The sequence below is a fragment of the Danio rerio genome, chromosome 6 (genome assembly GCF_052040795.2).
Source record: "Danio rerio strain M-AB ecotype USA chromosome 6, GRCz13ab, whole genome shotgun sequence".
NCBI classification, from domain to species: domain Eukaryota; kingdom Metazoa; phylum Chordata; class Actinopteri; order Cypriniformes; family Danionidae; genus Danio; species Danio rerio.
The window spans coordinates 44,242,409-44,261,841 of record NC_141026.1 but is presented as its reverse complement, the minus strand read 5'-3'; the positions used below and the strand labels follow the sequence as shown (position 1 = coordinate 44,261,841).

Here is a 19,433-nt window from a genome sequence, read left to right as displayed (position 1 = left end):
ATAAACTCTATCCTTGCATTAACACCCATATTAACATACACACATACATATAAACATGCTGCGTGCAAATATACCTGTAAACACCTCATATACAGTTAAAGTCAGAATTATTAGCCCCCCTTTGATTTTTTTTTGTTTTCCTTTTTTTAAATATTTCCCGAATGATGACAGAGCAAGGACAATTTTCACAGTATGTCTGATAATGTTTTTTTCTTCTGGAGAAAGTATTTTTGTTTTATTTTGGCTAAAACACAAGCAGATTTTAATTTCTAAACCAAATTAAGGTCAAAATTATTAGCCCTTTTTAGCTAACTTACCTTTAATGTTCTACCGAACAAACCACTGTTATACAATAACTTGCCTAATCACCCTAACCTGCCTAGTTAACCCAATTAAGCCTTTAAATGTCCCTTTAAGCTGTATAGAAGTGTCTTGGAAATATTTAGTAAAATATTATTTACTGTCAAAGATAAAATAAAGCAGTTATTAGAATGAGTTATTAAAACTATTTTGTTTAGAAATGTGTTGAAGAAAATCTTCTTTTTGTTAAACAGAAAATGGGGAAAAACAAACGGGGTCTAATAATTCAGGGAGGCTAATAATTCTGACTTCATAGGTTAAAATTAAAGATGAAGATTTACAAACTTAAAATGCTAATTTCCCAAGACTCCTAAGATAGGTCATCACTGCATCTATCACATTTCAGGGATGCAGAGAGAAAAATTGTACTTAATCTGGTTTTAAAAAAGTGAAGGAGATGTAAAACTTTACCTTGGGTTCATTCATGTCTGATTTATCAAAATTTTCTTTATTCGAAAATCGTGACAGTTTTTACTGACTTCCACTATGAGTCCACACAATGTTTAGCAAAACACAAAGGTTGGAAAGTCATGAAGGTAAATAGCTACATGATGGTAGTATTTTTGCTTGAAGTAACAAACAAATAACATGAAAAAATGCATAGGACACATTTTATTTCAAGGTGAACACATCCCCAGCCCATTCGTCACCTCTGTTGACTTTAATAAACAGACCTCAGGGCAATGGTGAATTTGCAGATTATGCATCATCTAATGCTCAATCTGTCTGTTTGATCCACAGATTGTGATCTTTTCTAACAAGTGGGAGATGGCGGAGATCCTCCAGTTTGCTTATGCCTGCTTACTCTCACACTCAACTGTCTGAAGTCTTACTCTAGCACTAGTCTAAGCATTCCTCCTTTCCAATAAGCGAAAGGACCAAAGACTGGCAAACAGGGATTGACCCTGTTAAATGCACCGATCTTTGCGCACCATGGCTCAGAGGTCAGCTCATTTTAGAGGTCACGGGCCCTCCTGGCCGCTTCACCTCACTCTGCTGCTGCTTCTGTTGGCCAGGACACCTCAAGCATTGGCAATTCCAGGGTACAACACTGACACCTCCAAGAAGGAGATCGTAATGGATGGAGATCTAGTGATCGGAGGCCTGTTCCCTGTTCATCATAAAGGGGAAGGAGCTCAGGACTGTGGCCGAATTAATACACAGAGAGGGATTCAGAGACTTGAGGCAATGCTGTTAGCTTTGGACAAGATCAATCAGGATGATCAGATTTTGCCCGGGGTGACGTTAGGTGCCCACATTCTGGACACTTGCTCCAAAGACACATACGCACTCGAGCAGTCACTTGAATTTGTGCGTGCTTCGCTTACGAAAGTGGACGATAGTGAGTACACGTGTCCGGATGGATCCTACGCCATCCACGATGACGTTCCGCTCGCAATATCAGGCGTGATTGGAGGATCCTACAGCGATGTATCCATACAGGTACTGATTTTTCGTCACTCAGTTTAATAAATACATATATATATATATATATATATATATATATTTTCCCAGTAGGTCTTCTTGATAATCAGATGTCATAAAGTCATAAATGTGCATGAGGGTTCATTTGCATGTATATTGCGTTTATCACACTGTGGCTGTCAATCAAACCAAGGCACAAGCCCGCAGTTTAGTTCAGTTAAAACTTTAATCAAATAAAAGCGTACTGTATGATGACAGATAAAGCTTCAACTGAAGAAAATGTATGCATATATAAAAACTAAAACAAATTAAGAATACATCGCCATTGTGACAACATATGCTAATACTCACAGCACAACCAAATACAGAAACATGACAAAAAAGTCCTCTTAATATTCACAATGCAACTAAATACAGAAAAGTGGTGCAAAAGTTAACAACACAGCCAAATACAGAAGATGCTGCAGGCAGGGGCATTGCTAGACCCCATTTACGGCATCAGTTGGCGTTTCTGTGTGGAGTTTGCATGTTCTCCCTGCGTTCGTGTGGGTTTCCTCCAGGTGCTGCGGTTTCCCCCACAGTCCAAAGACATCTTGTATAGGTGAATTGGGTAGGCTAAATTGTCCGTGGTGTATGAGTGTGAATGGGTGTGTATGGATGTTTCCCAGACATGGGTTGCAGCTGAAAGGGCGTCCGCTGCGTAAAACTTATGCTGGATAAGTTGGCTGTTATATATTAATGTATGTATATATATAAGCAATATCACATGAGTAGCAGTGCGATATGGCTGTATATCGGCACTGGTGGGAGGCGTGCACTGGCCCCGTTTACACTAGTGCGTTTTAACGGCGTTTTAACAGGGTTTTAGATTAAAAACGATCTGCGTCCACACTAGCGTTTCACCTAGCGCCTCTGAATATATCTCCGTCCACACTACGCCACCAAAAACGTATATCACGTGACCCTTCGTGCACTCATGTGCCTCGCTCTGCATTTGGTTATTGTTAGTCAACAAACACCAGTTGAACATTAAATGCGATGGCAAAGAAAGCAAGAGAGGTATTTTTTTGGACAGACGATGAGGTCGAGTTGTTACTAAACGTAACAAATGAATAACTGCACAATGGCTTCTAAAACAGACAATAGTGCAAACAACGCTCCCATTTCTGTGTCCATGTTGTTGTCTATAGTAAAGGCTGGTCTGCTGTCTTCCGGTAGCGTTAAAGCCATGTGTTATAGTCATGTGATTGGGACTTGACGAATAAGGGAAGGATACGCAATGACACAAAAGCCCCAATCAGGTAGCCAATCTCAGCAGTCCCGCTTCATTTTCAGATGTCTCCGTTTTTCCTCATCCACACTGAAAGGGAGCAGCAGCGTTTTAGAATGAAAACGGCCTCTACAGCATTATCAAAAAGCTCCGTTTTCGGCTCTCGAGAACTCCGGCGTAGTGTGGACGGATGGCGTAACCGTAGCAAAACTTATGCGTTTTAAAACGAAAACGCATTAGTGTAAACGGGGCCTTAGTGCCCCCACCAGTGCCGATATACAGCCATATCGCACTGCTACGAGTGTGATATTGCATTTATACAACAGTTTGACGGCATAGTTCATTCATTCATTTTCTTGTCGGCTTAGTCCCTTTATTAATCCGGGTTGGCCACAGCAGAATGAACCGCCAACTTATCCAGCAAGTTTTTACGCAGCGGATGCACTTTTAGCCGCAACCCATCTCTGGGAAACATCCACACACACATTCACACACACACACACTCATAGACTACGGAAAATTTAGCCTACCCAATTCACCTATACCACATGTCTTTTGGACAGTGGGGGAAACCGGAGCACCCAGAGGGAGAACATGCAAACAGCACACAGAAAAGCCAACTGAGCCGAGGTTCGAACCAGCGACCCAGCGACCTTCCTGCTGTGAGGCGACAGCACTACCTACTGCGCCACTGCCTCGCCTACGGCATAGTCGTGTATATAAAAACAAAATCAGACATGATTCCGGATTCAAATCATAAGCTGACAGTTAAACAGTTGAGCGTGCATCTTTTAAACTTTAGATCTGTAGTGTCTGCTTTTTGCTGGATATATGTGGGCAGAGTAATACACAAAGGGTAAAGAGGCTGTAGAAGTTCTGATATTGCAGAATATCGCACGGCTATCAGTCAATCAGATTTGAGAACCAGACAGAACTGTTGTATAAATGTATATATATATATATATATATATATATATATATATATATATATATATATATATATATATATATATATATATATATATATATATATGTATATATATATATATATATATTCTGTTTTCATTTCATTTGAACTTAAACTGATTCACTCATATATACAGTATATTGCTGCCACTTACTGGTGTAATAGCTGGTGTAAAAATTAAAAAGATTTACAATTTAAATTAAGGACATTTTCCCTTATTTTAACATAATTAGATATCATTAACAATCTCAATTCCATGGGCTCCTACTGTAGCATTTAGTCTAACAAATCTGCAGTCTCCTAATGAGGATAAAAGTGGTGGTGTCTGGCTACCTGTCATCCATATGCTCGAGCCATCCAATTTGCCACCAAGCGTGTGGCGTTTGCTGACACTTTCTGGGATGTCAGGATCAGACATGCTGCAGATGTTAGCTTTAAGAAATCCAGACAGTGACAGCTTGATCACACTCTCCACAGATCTGCACATCTAAATATATTAAAGAAAGAGAGCGGGAACGGTAATTGGAAGAAAATGTGTAATACGCATGATAAATTGATTAAATTGATGAACATTCCTGGAGTATGACTCTTCCTGTGCTAATGAAAATTCATCTACACTGTTTCATGGATGAATCACATCAAGAGGCAGTCGCAGCGATTAAAATGATTTGAATTAATGTTTTATTTCAAACTCGTTTTGCGATGTTATGTGGTCATCTTCACATGATGTTATAACAATAATTATATTCTTATAACAATTCTTATCCATATAGTAAAATATAGAGCTACGGAATAAATTAACCCTTTAACGCATGAGTTTTAAATACTCCAGCTGACCCTCCTGCTCGACTTGTTTTGTGAGCATTGCTTTGAATCCAGTGCTTTATAAAGTTCCCTATGCAACATGTTGTTTATCATGTGACCCACCAGCCCCAATAATCTATGTATATATCGTATTTTGGATTTTTTTGCCCTTTTCTGTAAATATTGAAAAAATTTTTATTAAATAATGAAATATCTGATACTACTGAAATGTATATATATATATATATATATATATATATATATATATATATATATATATATATATATATATATATATATATATATATATATATATATATATATATATATATATTCTGATACAACAGCTGTTTCACAAATATGTGATACATATATTTTGTCTTTTGAACAGCGTAATAATGATTTATTTATTTGTTATATGAAAACGTTAATGAAATACAATTAATGCATAATTTAATAAATAATAAAAATACTTCTTGTTAACTTCCGATTGTAGCTGTATCGCTTCTAGGACAGATCTGAGCTGCTGTATTTATGTCATGTTATTCATAGTTTTCTTCTGGAGGAGGAATAGAGAAAATACTATACACACAGAAATAGTGTGAACAAAGTTCATTATCCAGTTATGTTGAAAAATAATTCTAATTGCCTTCTCTATAGACATCCGTGTGTATTTTACAAACCCTAAATGGCTTATAGTTACAGTATGTGTATGAATGTCTGAAATCTAAAATAGATGTTATTTGTTTGAAAGCACAAATAAGTTGTTATTTATGACAATTGCTGCACACCTTATCCTGTGCCTTAGTGGGCGCTGTCAGATTTGAATTTTAGCAGTTGATTATGTGCGCTCTGAACTTTCTAATCACACCAGTGTGATCGTATGCTTAAGGGACCAGATATGACTGACATCGGTGTAATCTTTATGCGTGAAAGGGTTAAAAGACTCAATGATTAGTTTACTTACTTATTTGGGGTCAGTTTTTTTCATGTTTTTAAAGCAAATTGTTCTGTTCATCAAAGCAGCATTTATTAAATGTAAAAAAAAAAATACAATTGTTAAATATTTATAAAAAAAATTAAATAACTTCTTACTTATTGTATGTAGTTTTAAATTAAATTATTACTCCATCATTATTGCCTTTATTACTAAAGCCATTAATAATAATAATAATAATAATATTAATTATTATTATCATTATTATCATTATTATTATTATTATTATTATTATTATTATTAGACTGATTTCTGTAAAGTCACTGTAATAAATTACAAAATTAAATGAAAAACTACTTTTGAACAGTTATTTTATTGTGCAATAACATTTAACTTATTTTACAATGTGTGAATAGAGAACGCGTCCTGTGAGAAATAAGATGCTGAATGAATTCTTCCCTGGTTCCTCCTGTTGGCCACATGACCTTCAAGCATTTTTAACATAAAATTATTTAAACATTACATAAAACTAATCTTAATATGAATTTCAGCAAACAAACACCCTTAATTTGTTCATGCCTTTATAAAGATTTTCATGGTAATGTTTGCTTTTACCGTCTCGTATAAGAAAACTCCTGACACAAATAAGTTATTTTTTTTAACCTAAATAGTAACTCTATATAAAATGCTGAGCTTCCAACCTCCTTTATTCAGCCGCAATGACTTCTGCGACTTCTAGAGTGAGGGGTGCGCTTAAGTCCTTGATGTCAAGAACACACCCAAGAACTTTCACGCGTCATCCGTTCTTTTGGTCATAGGTTTTGGAACTGAACTTTGGCAGTTGATGATGACGTTACACAAGAACACGAAGATGCAATATCACTGAAGAACACATATTGAGAAACAGCCATAAACTATGTTGCTTTCTGAGCTGTTGTGTTACTTTTCTAAGTGATTAGATGTATAAGTAAAAAAATACAACAAAACTCTACACTGGAGAGGTAGTAAAATATGGATTAGGCTTGTTTCTGTGGAACACTGTAAAATAATTCACAGGTGACTATTATAATCAAGAACGAGTCATTTTCAAAAAATGAAGAACAGAAATATATGCTTCTTGCCTTATTACAGTAAAATTCTTGAATTGCTCTTGGCATCACAGGTAACGAGGTGCTCATTAGGCCCTACTGCAAACAGCAATAATAGCACATTTGACAATTTGAGCCTTGCTGAATTGAAATAACATGTTAATTATTTATCCCCCAACAGAAGAAATGTTGGCTGACGAATGCAGGCTTTTAAATAACACATTAAAATCAGCGGCGGTCGGATCCTCGCTGTGGTTGCAGTATATGAGTCACTCTTTGAGATGGAGAAATTTGTTCATTCTTAAGGTTTCGTGAGCATAATTACTGCAGTGTCCGCACAGGGACACGGAGTGCATTAATAATGCAGAAAAAACAGACAAGGAGGAAGAGAGAGTTGAGTGTGTTTTAGATTTGATGGTATCCCTATACAGAAAGTGCCTTCCTCTTCCTTTTTTGTTGCTTTCTTTTTCCCCTAATAACTTTTTTTTTTTTACTAATCTTCCAGTTTTTAGCAAACTTTAATGCATGTGTCTGTCCACTGCATGCTGTGAAAGAGAACTTCATGCAGTAGAGAGAGAAAGAGAGATGCTTTCTGGACTGAGACTTTTCTCAAAGCTCTCTGCTAAAAATGTCGTTGGGGATTCCCTGTTCCTCTGCTGTTTTCTGTTACTTAGAACAATAATTTGCTCTCAAAAGTGAAAATTCTGTTATTTAGTTGTTTTCACATGACATCATTGATGTGCGAAATTCAGATGGAGGAGAGCAGGAAGTGATTCTACTACATAGGAATTGCTATCAGAACATTAAAATGTTTCTGTTTCATGTTGTTCATAATCGTTTAAATCTGACAAATTAGAAATGCCAAACAGCTTTTATAGACTTCCAAATGTTTTTGCTCATGAAGAGGAGAAAGTTCAAGAAACTGGCTGAAAAACTGAAGAAAAGGCGGCATGTAATAAACATTTATTTTAGTCGTCCATGTGTACAAACTTTTTTGAATGCGATAATTCGTTTGACAACACCAATAAAGATTACATACAGGCCTAACTATGTGTAGTATATGTTAATGTGTTATATAAAAATGAGATACAAACACCAAAACACTAATACAAAATCCAGAAGAATATAAATACCGCACCCTGCCATGTTAACGCTGCAATGAAATCTCTGTCTTTACTGGCATTTTGGTGGAATAAACAATTGTAACGTTACACATTAAGATGAGCAGCAGCAGTGAATGTTTGTTGATGGTAAGTGCATCGACAGAACAAAAAAAAAATGCAGCCTTTGCGACAAAACTAGACGGTTATTATTATGGAGCACTTTCCCCCTTACAAAAATATTTATCCTTTGAAGTACGGATTTTCCACTATGTCTCCCATTCAGTTTTTTTTAATTTTCTGCCCTTCATCTGAATTTCGCACGTGATTGCAAACAACCTATCTTGTGTCACTCAAAATATTACAATTTCAAGCTGGTTTTGTACATATACACTGTATCATAGGATGCTGTGATTAGAGGCTGTCTAGTACAAAACCACCTACATTTACCTACTCTTGAAATTTATTCAAGTTCAAGTTTTACTTTATTGTCATTCACATGTATACACAGAATGAAATTTCGTAGCATTGGCTCAACGGTTTCAACAAAAATTTCCCTAGACAATAAATTAATTTATTAAAAATCACATACACAGCAGCTGACTGATGGTCCTCATCGTCAGGCGGCTCTACAGTGCAAATAACAATAGTGCATTCAAGTTTTAAAATTTTGGACCCTTTAAGAGTTTAACAGTCTGATGACCAGTGGCAGAAAGCTTCTATGGAACCTATAACCTCCTCCCAGAAGCTAGTGGTAGGAACAGTCCCTGATAGGGCTGAGTGGCATCTTTGATTCCTGGCCCGGCACAAGCATCGCTTTGGTGCAATATCCTGAATATTTGTCCCATATGTGAGCTCATTTGTCCTATTTTGACTTCTATCTCATCATGAATAGTGAAAATAACCCATTGAAAAACGTTTTAAGGCCAAGTGGAATCCTCTTGGCTGTCGCTTCAGTGTGACTTCAGCTAATCAGTTTTAGCCAGTGCACACAACACAATATCCAGTTGTCCAAGAAAACATAAAATCTGATGAAGTGAAGTATTCTTTACCACTGTATTGTTTTTAAATAGAGAAAACATTTTACAAGTAACTTTTACTCTATATCTTGGAACAAAAAATGACCAATGAAAAGCTGTAAAGCACCAAAAACGACCAATATTAAAATGTATTTGAGTACTATTATTGCTATTGTTGTTATCCATGAATTTTTAAATGTATTTTTTTTTTTAGTTATAATGACCATCCAACAATCTATTTAAGCTAAAATAGTGCTTAAAATGTTACTAAAATGCAGCATTTAAATCTTAAAATTAAATAGTAGCCTAAATGAGGTGTTTAACTGCAAAAAAGGTCCACTTCTATAGAACCACCCCTTTCACCAGTCTGGCTACAGGCCTGTAAAATAATCTATAAGTTAATGTTAGTTAATGTATTTATTAAAACGAACAAACAATTTATAATGCATTTATTATGGTAATAATTCACCATTGCTAATGTTAGTTAATGTTATGTCAAATAACACTGCATTTCACTGCATTTACTAATGTAACAAGCAAAACTTTGGGTTTTAATAATGCATTAGTAAATGTTGAACTATGCTTAGTTAATACTTTACAAGATTATTCTTTGTTTGTTAATGTTAGTAAATGAATTAACTAATGGACCAATATTCTAAAGTGTCACCAGTACATTTTTAGGACACGCACTGACAGACATTTTCTCCCAGATTACATAAGATGTGTTAAATGTCTTCCTGCTTTAAACCTCTCTTCACTCCCTCTCGTGAACTGAAAGCCAGCCAGTTCCTCGAATCAGAATTTTGCAAAACCATTTTCCTTGCATTTTATTCATGACATGCTCCTTCTTTATAACACTTGGGATTTGGGTTACGGTAAGAGGGAATAAAAAAAATCCATTATCCAGCGCGTGTTCCCGAAATGCTCTTGAACGCTTTCTCATGTCACACTTATGAGCTGATAACCATGCATCCGTCCATGAATTTTTAAGCTGTAATTTTTTTTTACTCAGGCAAGTGTATGGCTGGGAAATGAGAGCGGGCTTGTAAAGGTGAGACTTGCTTGACAGCGGCATGAACTCTTTGGTAGCTGCGTGGAGTCGACTGAAGCAGGCGGGAGGTTGCTTTAGGCTTTTAGAGCTTCTCCACTCTCCTTTATTGGCATTTTCTCCCGTGGAGCGATAAGAATGGTAGGCTTTGACAGAGCAGACGCAAAGCTAAAGAAGCTTTTAGGGCTTGAGCGTGAGAAAGAGAGCGAGAGAGAGAGAGAGAGAGAGAGAGAGAGAGCGAGAGAGTCTGATAAACGAGATGTAATTTTGGTTGAGGTTGGTATTTGGGGCCTTTCTCATAAAATGTGCATGTCCTTGCCTGGCAGCTATTTATGAAGGTGGTGTTGTAAAGTGTCTGGTCCAAAGCACAGCCCCAACCCCCTAAATCTGAAACATATATCATCCGCTTGACAGTACATCAAAGCTGAAGGCATGTAGACTGGTTTACAATGCTGTTCCAGAGATAGCGTATACACAGAGACTATACGCATGATCTGTTTCTGGTGTAACTGAGACAAGTGATGACAGAAATATGCAGTGATTCCTACTAATTAAAGGCCTTAAAATCTCGAAATAAACATGCATTCAGTTCATTAATGTTAATATTTTGAAAAGCGAGACTAATGACTGTAGTCTTTCATGCTCCGCTTATTCCATGCTCCAAAATTTCCTGCCTTGTTGTGAAAGAAAAAAAGGCATCTTTAAGTGGTAGTCGATTCATAAGTCATGCTTTTGCTTGTTCTAACTTGGACTGTTTTTGTATCCTTCGTAAATTTTTGCACTGAAATATTGATTGCTTTGTGTCCTCTTTACTCATTTTAACACGTTTTTTGTTTTGTCGTGTTTGATGACATTTTTATGATGCCATCTAGAATAGTTTTCTTGTATGAATATGTACAGTAGATTTTAATCAGAAACTTTTTATTTGCCTTTTTATTTTTTGTCCTTAAATATTGGTAACTTTCTTTTTTTTTAAATTAAATAAAATAAAAAAAAGACATTTTAAACAAAAAGCTGAGAATAAAGGTTTTTTCTTAAAAGCTTGTTGGGATATACACCCACGGCCTCTTTATTAGGTACACCTGTCCAACTGCTTGTTAATGCAAATTTCCTAGTCAGCCAATCACATGGCAGCAACTCAATGCATTTAGGCATGTAGACATGGTCAAGACGATCTGCTGCAGTTTAAACCAAGCATCAAAATGGAGAGGAAAGGTGATTTAAGTAACTTTGAACATGGCATGGTCTGAGTATTTCAGAAACTGCTGATTTACTGGTATTTCCATGCCAAAACATCTCTACAGGATTACAAAGAATGACCTGAATAAGAGAAAATATCCAGTGAGCAGCAACTGAAATATCCACTCGTTACAACCGAGGTATGCAGAAGAGCATCTCTGAACACACAACACATCAAACCTTGAGGCGAATGGGCTACAGCAGCAGAAGACCACACTGGGTACCACTAATGCCAGCTAAGAACAAGAAACTGAGGCTTCAATTCACACAGGATCACCAAAATTAGACAACAGAAGATTTGAAAAACGTTGCCTGGTCTGATGATTCTCAATTTCTGCTGCAACATTCAGGTGGTAGGGTCAGAAGTTGATGTCAACAATATGAAGGCATGGATCCATCCTGCCTTGTATCAACAGTTTAAGTTGTTGTTGGGGGTGTAATGGTGTGGGGGATAGTTTCTTGGCACACTTTGGGCCCATTACATTAGTACCAATTGAGCATTGTGTTAACGGCACAGCCTACCTGAGTGATGTTGCTGACCATGTCCATCTCTTTATGACCACAATGTACTACCCATCTTCTGATGGCTACTTTCAGTAGGATAACACGCCATGTCAAAAAGCGTGAATCATCTCAGACTGGTTTTTTAACATGACAATGAGTTTACTCTACTCAAATGGCCTCCACAGTCACCAGGCCTCAATCCAATAGAGCACCTTTGGGATGTGGTGGAATGGGAGATTCACATACTGTAATGGATGTGCAGCCACAAATCTACAGCAACTGCGTGATGCTATCATGTCAATATGGACCAAAATCTATGAGGAATATTTCCAGTACCTTGTTAAATCTGACACGAAGGATTAAGGTAGTTCTGATGGCAAAAGGTGGTCCAACCCGATATTAGTAAAGTGTACCTAATAAAGTGGCCGGTGAGTGTATACTGTATACAGTTGAAGTAAACATTTTGAGCCCTCTTGTCTCTTTTTTTTATTTTTTATTTTCCCAAATTATGTTAACAGAGCAAGGAATTTGGAGTATTTACTATAATATTTTTTCTTCTAGAGAAAGTATTTTTACTCATTTTATATTGGCTAGAATAAAAGCAGGTTTATGTAAAAAATAAAGGTAAAAAATAAAAATTAAGCTCAATATTATTACACCTCTTAAGCAATAAATGGCAATGATTATTGTGAAACACTTTGCACACGATTTCTGTGGGGAAAAGGAAATGTTCCTTCCATAAGTGTTTAAGCTGAATCCATTTAACTTAAGTAATTTTATTTTACATTATGCATTAAACATTTTATATAGCTTAAATAAATGGTAACCTCTTTTACCCTCTTTTTATAGTAGCATTTTCTGATTTTTTTTCATAACAGTTGCAAAGTTTAAATAAAGTGTTGGTAGCACTTTACAATAAGGTTCATTAGTTAATGCATTTACTAAAATGAACTAATCATGAACAACACTTTTACAGCATTTATTAATCATAATTGAACATTTACTAATGCATTATTAAAATCTAAGTACATGCTTGTTAACATTAGTTAATGCACCATGAGTTAACATGAACTAAAAATGAACTACTGTATTTTCATTAACTAACGTTAACTAACACGAACAAATACAGTGGTATATGTATGTTCATTGTTTGTTCATGTTAGTAAATGCATTAACTAATGAACCTTATTGTAAAGTATGACCAAAGTGTCTACTCAGAAAATATGCAATTTAGATGCACCATTGGGCACTTTTATGTATTGACCATTGTGCAGCTCTAGCAATCCAGAAAACCCTAGAAACCATGTAACAACTCCCCCAACACAGCTCCCACCCTAGCAGCAGCCCAGAGTAGTTTTCTGAATCTCTTTGTGTTGGCCTCAAAGCTGTGATAGCATTCCCTGACAGCAGCTGAGAGGAAAGCCTGGTGTTTGAATGCTTAATGAATTTTCTGGACTGCTGGTCAGATAAAAACCTCTGCTGATATATTCATCTGACCCCCACCCTTTCCTGTGCTCTAGCTACTCTTTTTTTACAAGGTATTGGTGCTGTTATACAGAAGTCTTCACCTGTAAAAAAACTCCCACCAGTGCTTTTGCATGCTTGCTTGTGTCCGTGTGCTGCGAGTGTGATTCACCACACTTGAATGACTCACAGGGAAGCAGGTGTAGAAACTTCGTAATTGATATCTTTTCTTATTTCATTTCCAGGTCTAAAGTGTTTGCTTATCAATGCAACTGCAATCGCAATCCCACAGATGATTTGTTATACCTTGCTATAGAGGCCTAGTAACAAACACACTAAAAAAAGCAAGAAAAAATTACACAAATAAATAAATACATACATACATAACTAAATAAATAATAATTGTGTGTCTCTTTACATGCAAATGAACCCCTGTTTCCCCTGCCAGAAGAAGATAGATTATCTATCAATCAAAACAGTGCTTCACACAACTGCATGAGTTAATAAAAGCTAAGAAAAGAAGTGATGCGTTTGTGTCAAGAAAAAATTCCACATTTTAAGGGGTCATGAACTGAGATAAAAGCGGACAAGGAGGAGGACGGGTGAGTAGGGGGATCGGTAAAATGAGGTGCCGGATCAGATTTAGAGGTGCCGATCTGGTGTGTTCCGACACAAATTAAGCCCTGCTCCAACCCTAATCAAAAACACCTGAACCAGCTGATCAATGTCTTGCTAGATATACTAGAACAGGGGTGCCCAAACTGGGTTCTTGAGGGCCGGTGTCCTGCATAGTTTAGCTCCATCTTACTTCAACACAACTGGCTGGAACTTTCTAGTATGCCTACAAAGAGCTTAAATAGCCGGTTCTAGTGTGTTTAATTGGGGTTGGAACTAAATTATGCAGGACACTGGCCCTTCAGGACTGAGTTTGGGCACCCCGGTAGAAACTTCCTGGGAGGTGTGTTAAAGCAAATTGAAGCTAAACTCAGCAGGACACCGGCCCTCCAGGACCGAGTTTGGTCACCCCTGGTCTAAAAGTTGTGTTGAGTTGAGTTGAGTTGACTTTATTGGTACCCGTAGGTAGATTCTTTTTGCAGCAAAGTTTGGCATTTGATACAAACAATTAAATCACTTATACATACCCACATATACATATACAAAGAACCTTAGAATATTACACTTTATTCAGAGCGACAATATGATGGGACAAAGCTATTCCTGTAACGTTTTTTCCTACTAAAAAGCATCTGAAACCTTCGACCCAAAGGGAGTAGAATAAACTTCTCAGACAGAGGATGAGAGCTACAGCTTATTTCCTGGGCAATCCGTAAAAGCTGCCTACTATACAGGCTCAGCCTATCTCAGCCTATCCCTTTTTTAAGGGACATACTTCCATAGGTGGGGGGTACAGCGAACACTGAAATGCTTGTGGTCAATTATGGCCATTTAAGTTGAAAAATACTCTTTTGTGTTTTGTAATGTCATGTCTTTAAAGTATGCAAATTAAATTTACCCCAGTATTTTCAATGGAGTTTATACGCTAGCCTGCTGCTAATGACAGTGCCTGCATTTAAACGTTTTTTTTTGTCTCTTTTTAAGCTTTCACAACCAAATTAATGTTTAAGTCTATTTAACTGATTATATTTGAATTACATTACAACACCGATGCTGTAAAAGAAACTTTACGAAAATGAAAATAGTTGCCTACTGTAAACCATGCTGCCATGCCATGCTGCCGTTGCTGTTGCATTGTGGGAAAATTTCGTACCCCTTGGTTTCGAGTGTGGTCCTAAATAATCTCAGTTTCAAGGGCTATCTAGCCCTTCCCCTTAGACCTACGCCTTCAAGCTTAAGCGAATTGGGACACCCTTACCCCTTCACGAGAAATTGCAAAACAAGGGGTAAGGGGAAAAGCTAAGGGGTATAATTGGGATTGGGGCTCAATCATAGGAAATTTTGGGGTGAACTATCTCTTAAATTTTGCATATGTTCTGTCCAATCTCACAGGGAAACTTAACTATTTTTCATATTGTCAGAAAAGTGGATAATTTGTATGAAGTCAAATGATTTCACTTGTCTGAAAACATGATTTTTAAAAAGAGGTGCGCTTCACCCCTATAAACCAGACCATCATGGGGGGATGTATAAACGAGAGCTTATAAGTTATGCATTTTTGTGAGATTGTGTTGGTTATGTCTGTGAATGTAGAGTTCAGGAAAAAATGCATCTGAATGTTAGATACACCCATGCAGGTCACCCAGGCTTTGTCTCTTTTAAACTATGGAAACGGTACTTACTGAGAATAGAGACAAACTTCTTTTATGTGGACTTTGCTCTTTATAACTTTACTTTATTAGGCTCAAACAGCAGCATGGCTTACTAAGGGAAGTTAAAGGTATAAAATTGGACTTTACCAACAATTTTCAATGCTCTTGCAAAGCACTTAATGATAATCCTATTGAAGTGGAATTCTATATTTAAATGCTCAGCATTAATTCTTGATTGCCTCCATTCTGTAATCACATAGAGGAACATTTAGCCTCAGGAATAGCAAGCGATTAATTCATACTGGCAACTACAGCTCTATTCAGCTCATTGGAGTTCTTTGTGTGACCGAAAATGAAGCGGAATCCTGAACTAATGCTAACAGAGCGACAACAAATATATCAGCAAAGCAATTCGGCAAGCAGCGAAATCTCTGAAATACAGATGTCTAATGTAGAGCTTTCTTTTAATAACCAACAATAAAGAAAAAATGCGTTAGGTAATTGAGCATTTCGTAAGTATTGGCACAGAAAGATGAAAGTCAATTGACTGTGTGCACCGTTCTTAGTGACAGTTAGATAGAAGGACTCTCTCTGGCTGTTAGAAACATACCATTACCTCTGTCTGCATGACTGACACTGTTTATTGGTGCCGTAATGAGCAGCAGTTTATCTCTCGAAATGCTTCATCAACACTCGACATCTGTCTGCTTTAATAACTGCACCCAATTGTAGTCTGTGATTCCATTTTGGAAGACTCTATAAAAGGGTTCAGTGAAGATAACCTAATTATACTTTTTTCGAGTATATTTGCACCATTGATCATTCTTCTGTTTTATTCATCAATTTTAGTAAAGTTTGTTTAAAGAAAAGCAAATATGTGCTGTTAAATATCTTACTGTCTGAATTTTATTAATATTTTCATTCAGCTGGAAGAGCAAAAATTAGTTTTTCCAAGTAATCTCATAGACACGTCTATTTTATAATGTGAATTAGAGCCTGATATATTATTATATATATATATTAATGAGTAACCTTTAATATTTAACTTATGTGCACATGATGTATTATGGAAGCTGGTTTTCACCATAGATAGATAGATCGATAGATAGATAGATAGATAGATAGATAGATAGATAGATAGATAGATAGATAGATAGATAGATAGATAGATAGATGGATGGATGGATGGATGGATGGATGGATGGATGGATGGATGGATGGATGGATGGATGGATGGATGGATGAATGAATGGATAGACGGATGGATGGACGGATGGATGGATGGATGGATGGATGGATGGATGGATGAATGGATGGATGGATGGATGGAGTAAATAGATAGACAAACAGACAGAAGGACGGATGGATGGATACAGTAGATAGATAAAAAGATAGATAGATAGATAGATAGATAGATAGATAGATAGATAGATAGATAGATAGATAGATAGATAGATAGATAGATAGATAGATAGATAGATAGATAGATAGATAGATAGATAGATAGATAGATAGATAGATAGATAGATAGATGGATGGATGGATGGATAGATAGACGGATGGATGGATAGATAGATGGATGGATAGACGGATGGATGGATGAATGGAGTAAATAGATAGACAAACAGATGGACGGATGGATGGATACAGTAGATAGATAGATAGATAGATAGATAGATAGATAGATAGATAGATAGATAGATAGATAGATAGATAGATAGATAGATAGATAGATAGATAGATAGATAGATAGATAGATAGATAGATAGATAGATAGATAGATAGATGGATGGATGGATGGATGGATAGATAGACGGATGGATAGACGGATGGATGGATGAATGGAGTAAATAGATAGACAAACAGATGGACGGATGGATGGATACAGTAGATAGATAGATAGATAGATAGATAGATAGATAGATAGATAGATAGATAGATAGATAGATAGATAGATAGATAGATAGATAGATAGATAGATAGATAGATAGATAGATAGATAGATAACAGATGGACGGATGGATGGATACAGTAGATAGATAGATAGATAGATAGATAGATAGATAGATAGATAGATAGATAGATAGATAGATAGATAGATAGATAGATAGATAGATAGATGGATGGATGGATGGATGGATGGATGGATGGATGGATGGATGGATGGATGGATGGATGGATGGATGGATGGATGGATGGATGGATGGATGGATGTGTGTTGTCATTGAGGTCCTCGAGGGTTGGCATCATCTCTTCACTGTTTATGGATCACATCAAGGGTGCGGCACAATCTCTAGAAGCCTCGGAAGTATCCCTGGGTGGAAATAGAGAACAAAGAAAACAATTACCATAGCTGCTGTTTACAATGTACTCGAACAAGAGATATTAAACATCAATGCAAAAATGATGTGCTGTAAAAGAGAATAGCAGTTATATAACCAAACATAGAAACAAACATGTAAAGCATATGAGAGTTTCTAACAAAATGTCGGGTGCATTAAAACAGGAGGAGTGTGTCCTACAGGTGGTTGTCAAGCCCACTCACCTGCGTAGAGCATACTCATGCATCATACAGTTATGTGATGCATTGTGAGTATGCTTTACTAAAAAGATAGGTCATTAATCTAGTTTTAAACTGAGAAAGTGTGTCTGCGCCTCTGACATTATCAGGAAGGCTATTCCAGAGTTTAGGAGCCATAAATGAGAAGGCTAAACCTCCTTTAGTAGACTTTGCTATTCTAGGGACTTCCAGAAGCCCTGAGATTTGAGTTCTTAAAGAGCGGCTTGGATTGTAGCGACAATAGGTTAGATAAACAGGAGCTAGATTACTTAAAGCTTTATAGGTAAAAAGCAATATTTTATAATCAATACGGAACTTAACAGGCAGTCAGTGTAAGGAGAATAAATGGGGTGATATGACTATATTTTCCACATCTGGTAAGAACTCTGGCAGCTACATTTAGCAATAACTGAAGTTTATATAGAATACTTCATAACTTAGCGATATTTCTCAGATGAAAGAAGGTGGTTTTTGTGACATGCAAGATACGGTTTTCAAAGTTACATTGCTGTCTAAAACGACATCCAGATCTCTTAAAGTAGAGCTAAGACTAACATTGTCTCCCTCTAATTGCAGGTTGAATTGTAAAATCAGCTGTGTACAATGTAATGAGCAGCTCTGTGATCCTCCAACCAGAATACTTTGACTATTTAGCTTATTTGGTACACCAAAGCTACATAACTGTCCACAATCAGACTATCATCAACATCAATAATCTGTAATTCGTGTACTCTGGGAGTGTCGAGATTGTGATAGAGAGCGAGAAAGGTGGCTATAGTGACTTTGATGCCACCTAAAGGGCAGATAAAAGTAAAGGGCCCGGTTGGAGAAAGAGCTCCTCCTCTGTCAGGCCGGGGTGAAGGATCATTGTTAGATTAGAGAGATCCTCTCCTCCCGAACCGGGTCACACTTCCACCTGACCAAACACATCCACAGCTGTTGCCTGGCAACCCGAACTCTTCAAAATCCCCAATGTGGAGCGTTCACCTCCTCTGATGTAGAGGCAAACAAAGAGCTGTCATTGTGGCGTTACTCTTCATCGTTCATATCATCATTCATATACTTCATCTTTCATATCATCCTCCGTGTCAGTGATATTTAAATTGCCGTTATACGTCATCACTGATATCTGCAGTATAATCAGACTTGGGTACATTTTTCATGTTAAAAAAAAAGTTATTTGTATTTCTATGAACACATTTTTAAAATTTATTTTGTATTTTTTTGGCTTTATTGTGATGGGACAGCAGTAAAAAGTTGCTAATTAAACTTATGTGCAAAACTGAACTATCACATAGCATATTTGTAAGGCACCAAGAAGAACAAAATTGTAAATTCCTGATAAACTGGCACCAAATATCAAAAAGACATTGGGCCTTTT

The 19,433-nt window shown here is 36.7% G+C and overlaps 1 protein-coding gene across 3 annotated transcripts in view; it reads left to right on the top strand.

The window, feature by feature from the left end:
- The window catches only part of grm2a (glutamate receptor, metabotropic 2a), a 102,425-nt gene that overhangs the window by 42,526 nt on the left and 40,466 nt on the right, over positions 1-19,433 (top strand). For 2 of the 3 annotated variants that reach the window (XM_087255098.1, XM_087255097.1), the window contains exon 2: positions 1,102-1,803. In XM_087255098.1, the coding sequence (XP_087111224.1) occupies positions 1,273-1,803 (531 nt within the window). In that variant the 5' untranslated portion in view covers positions 1,102-1,272. 3 annotated transcript variants of the gene reach the window in all.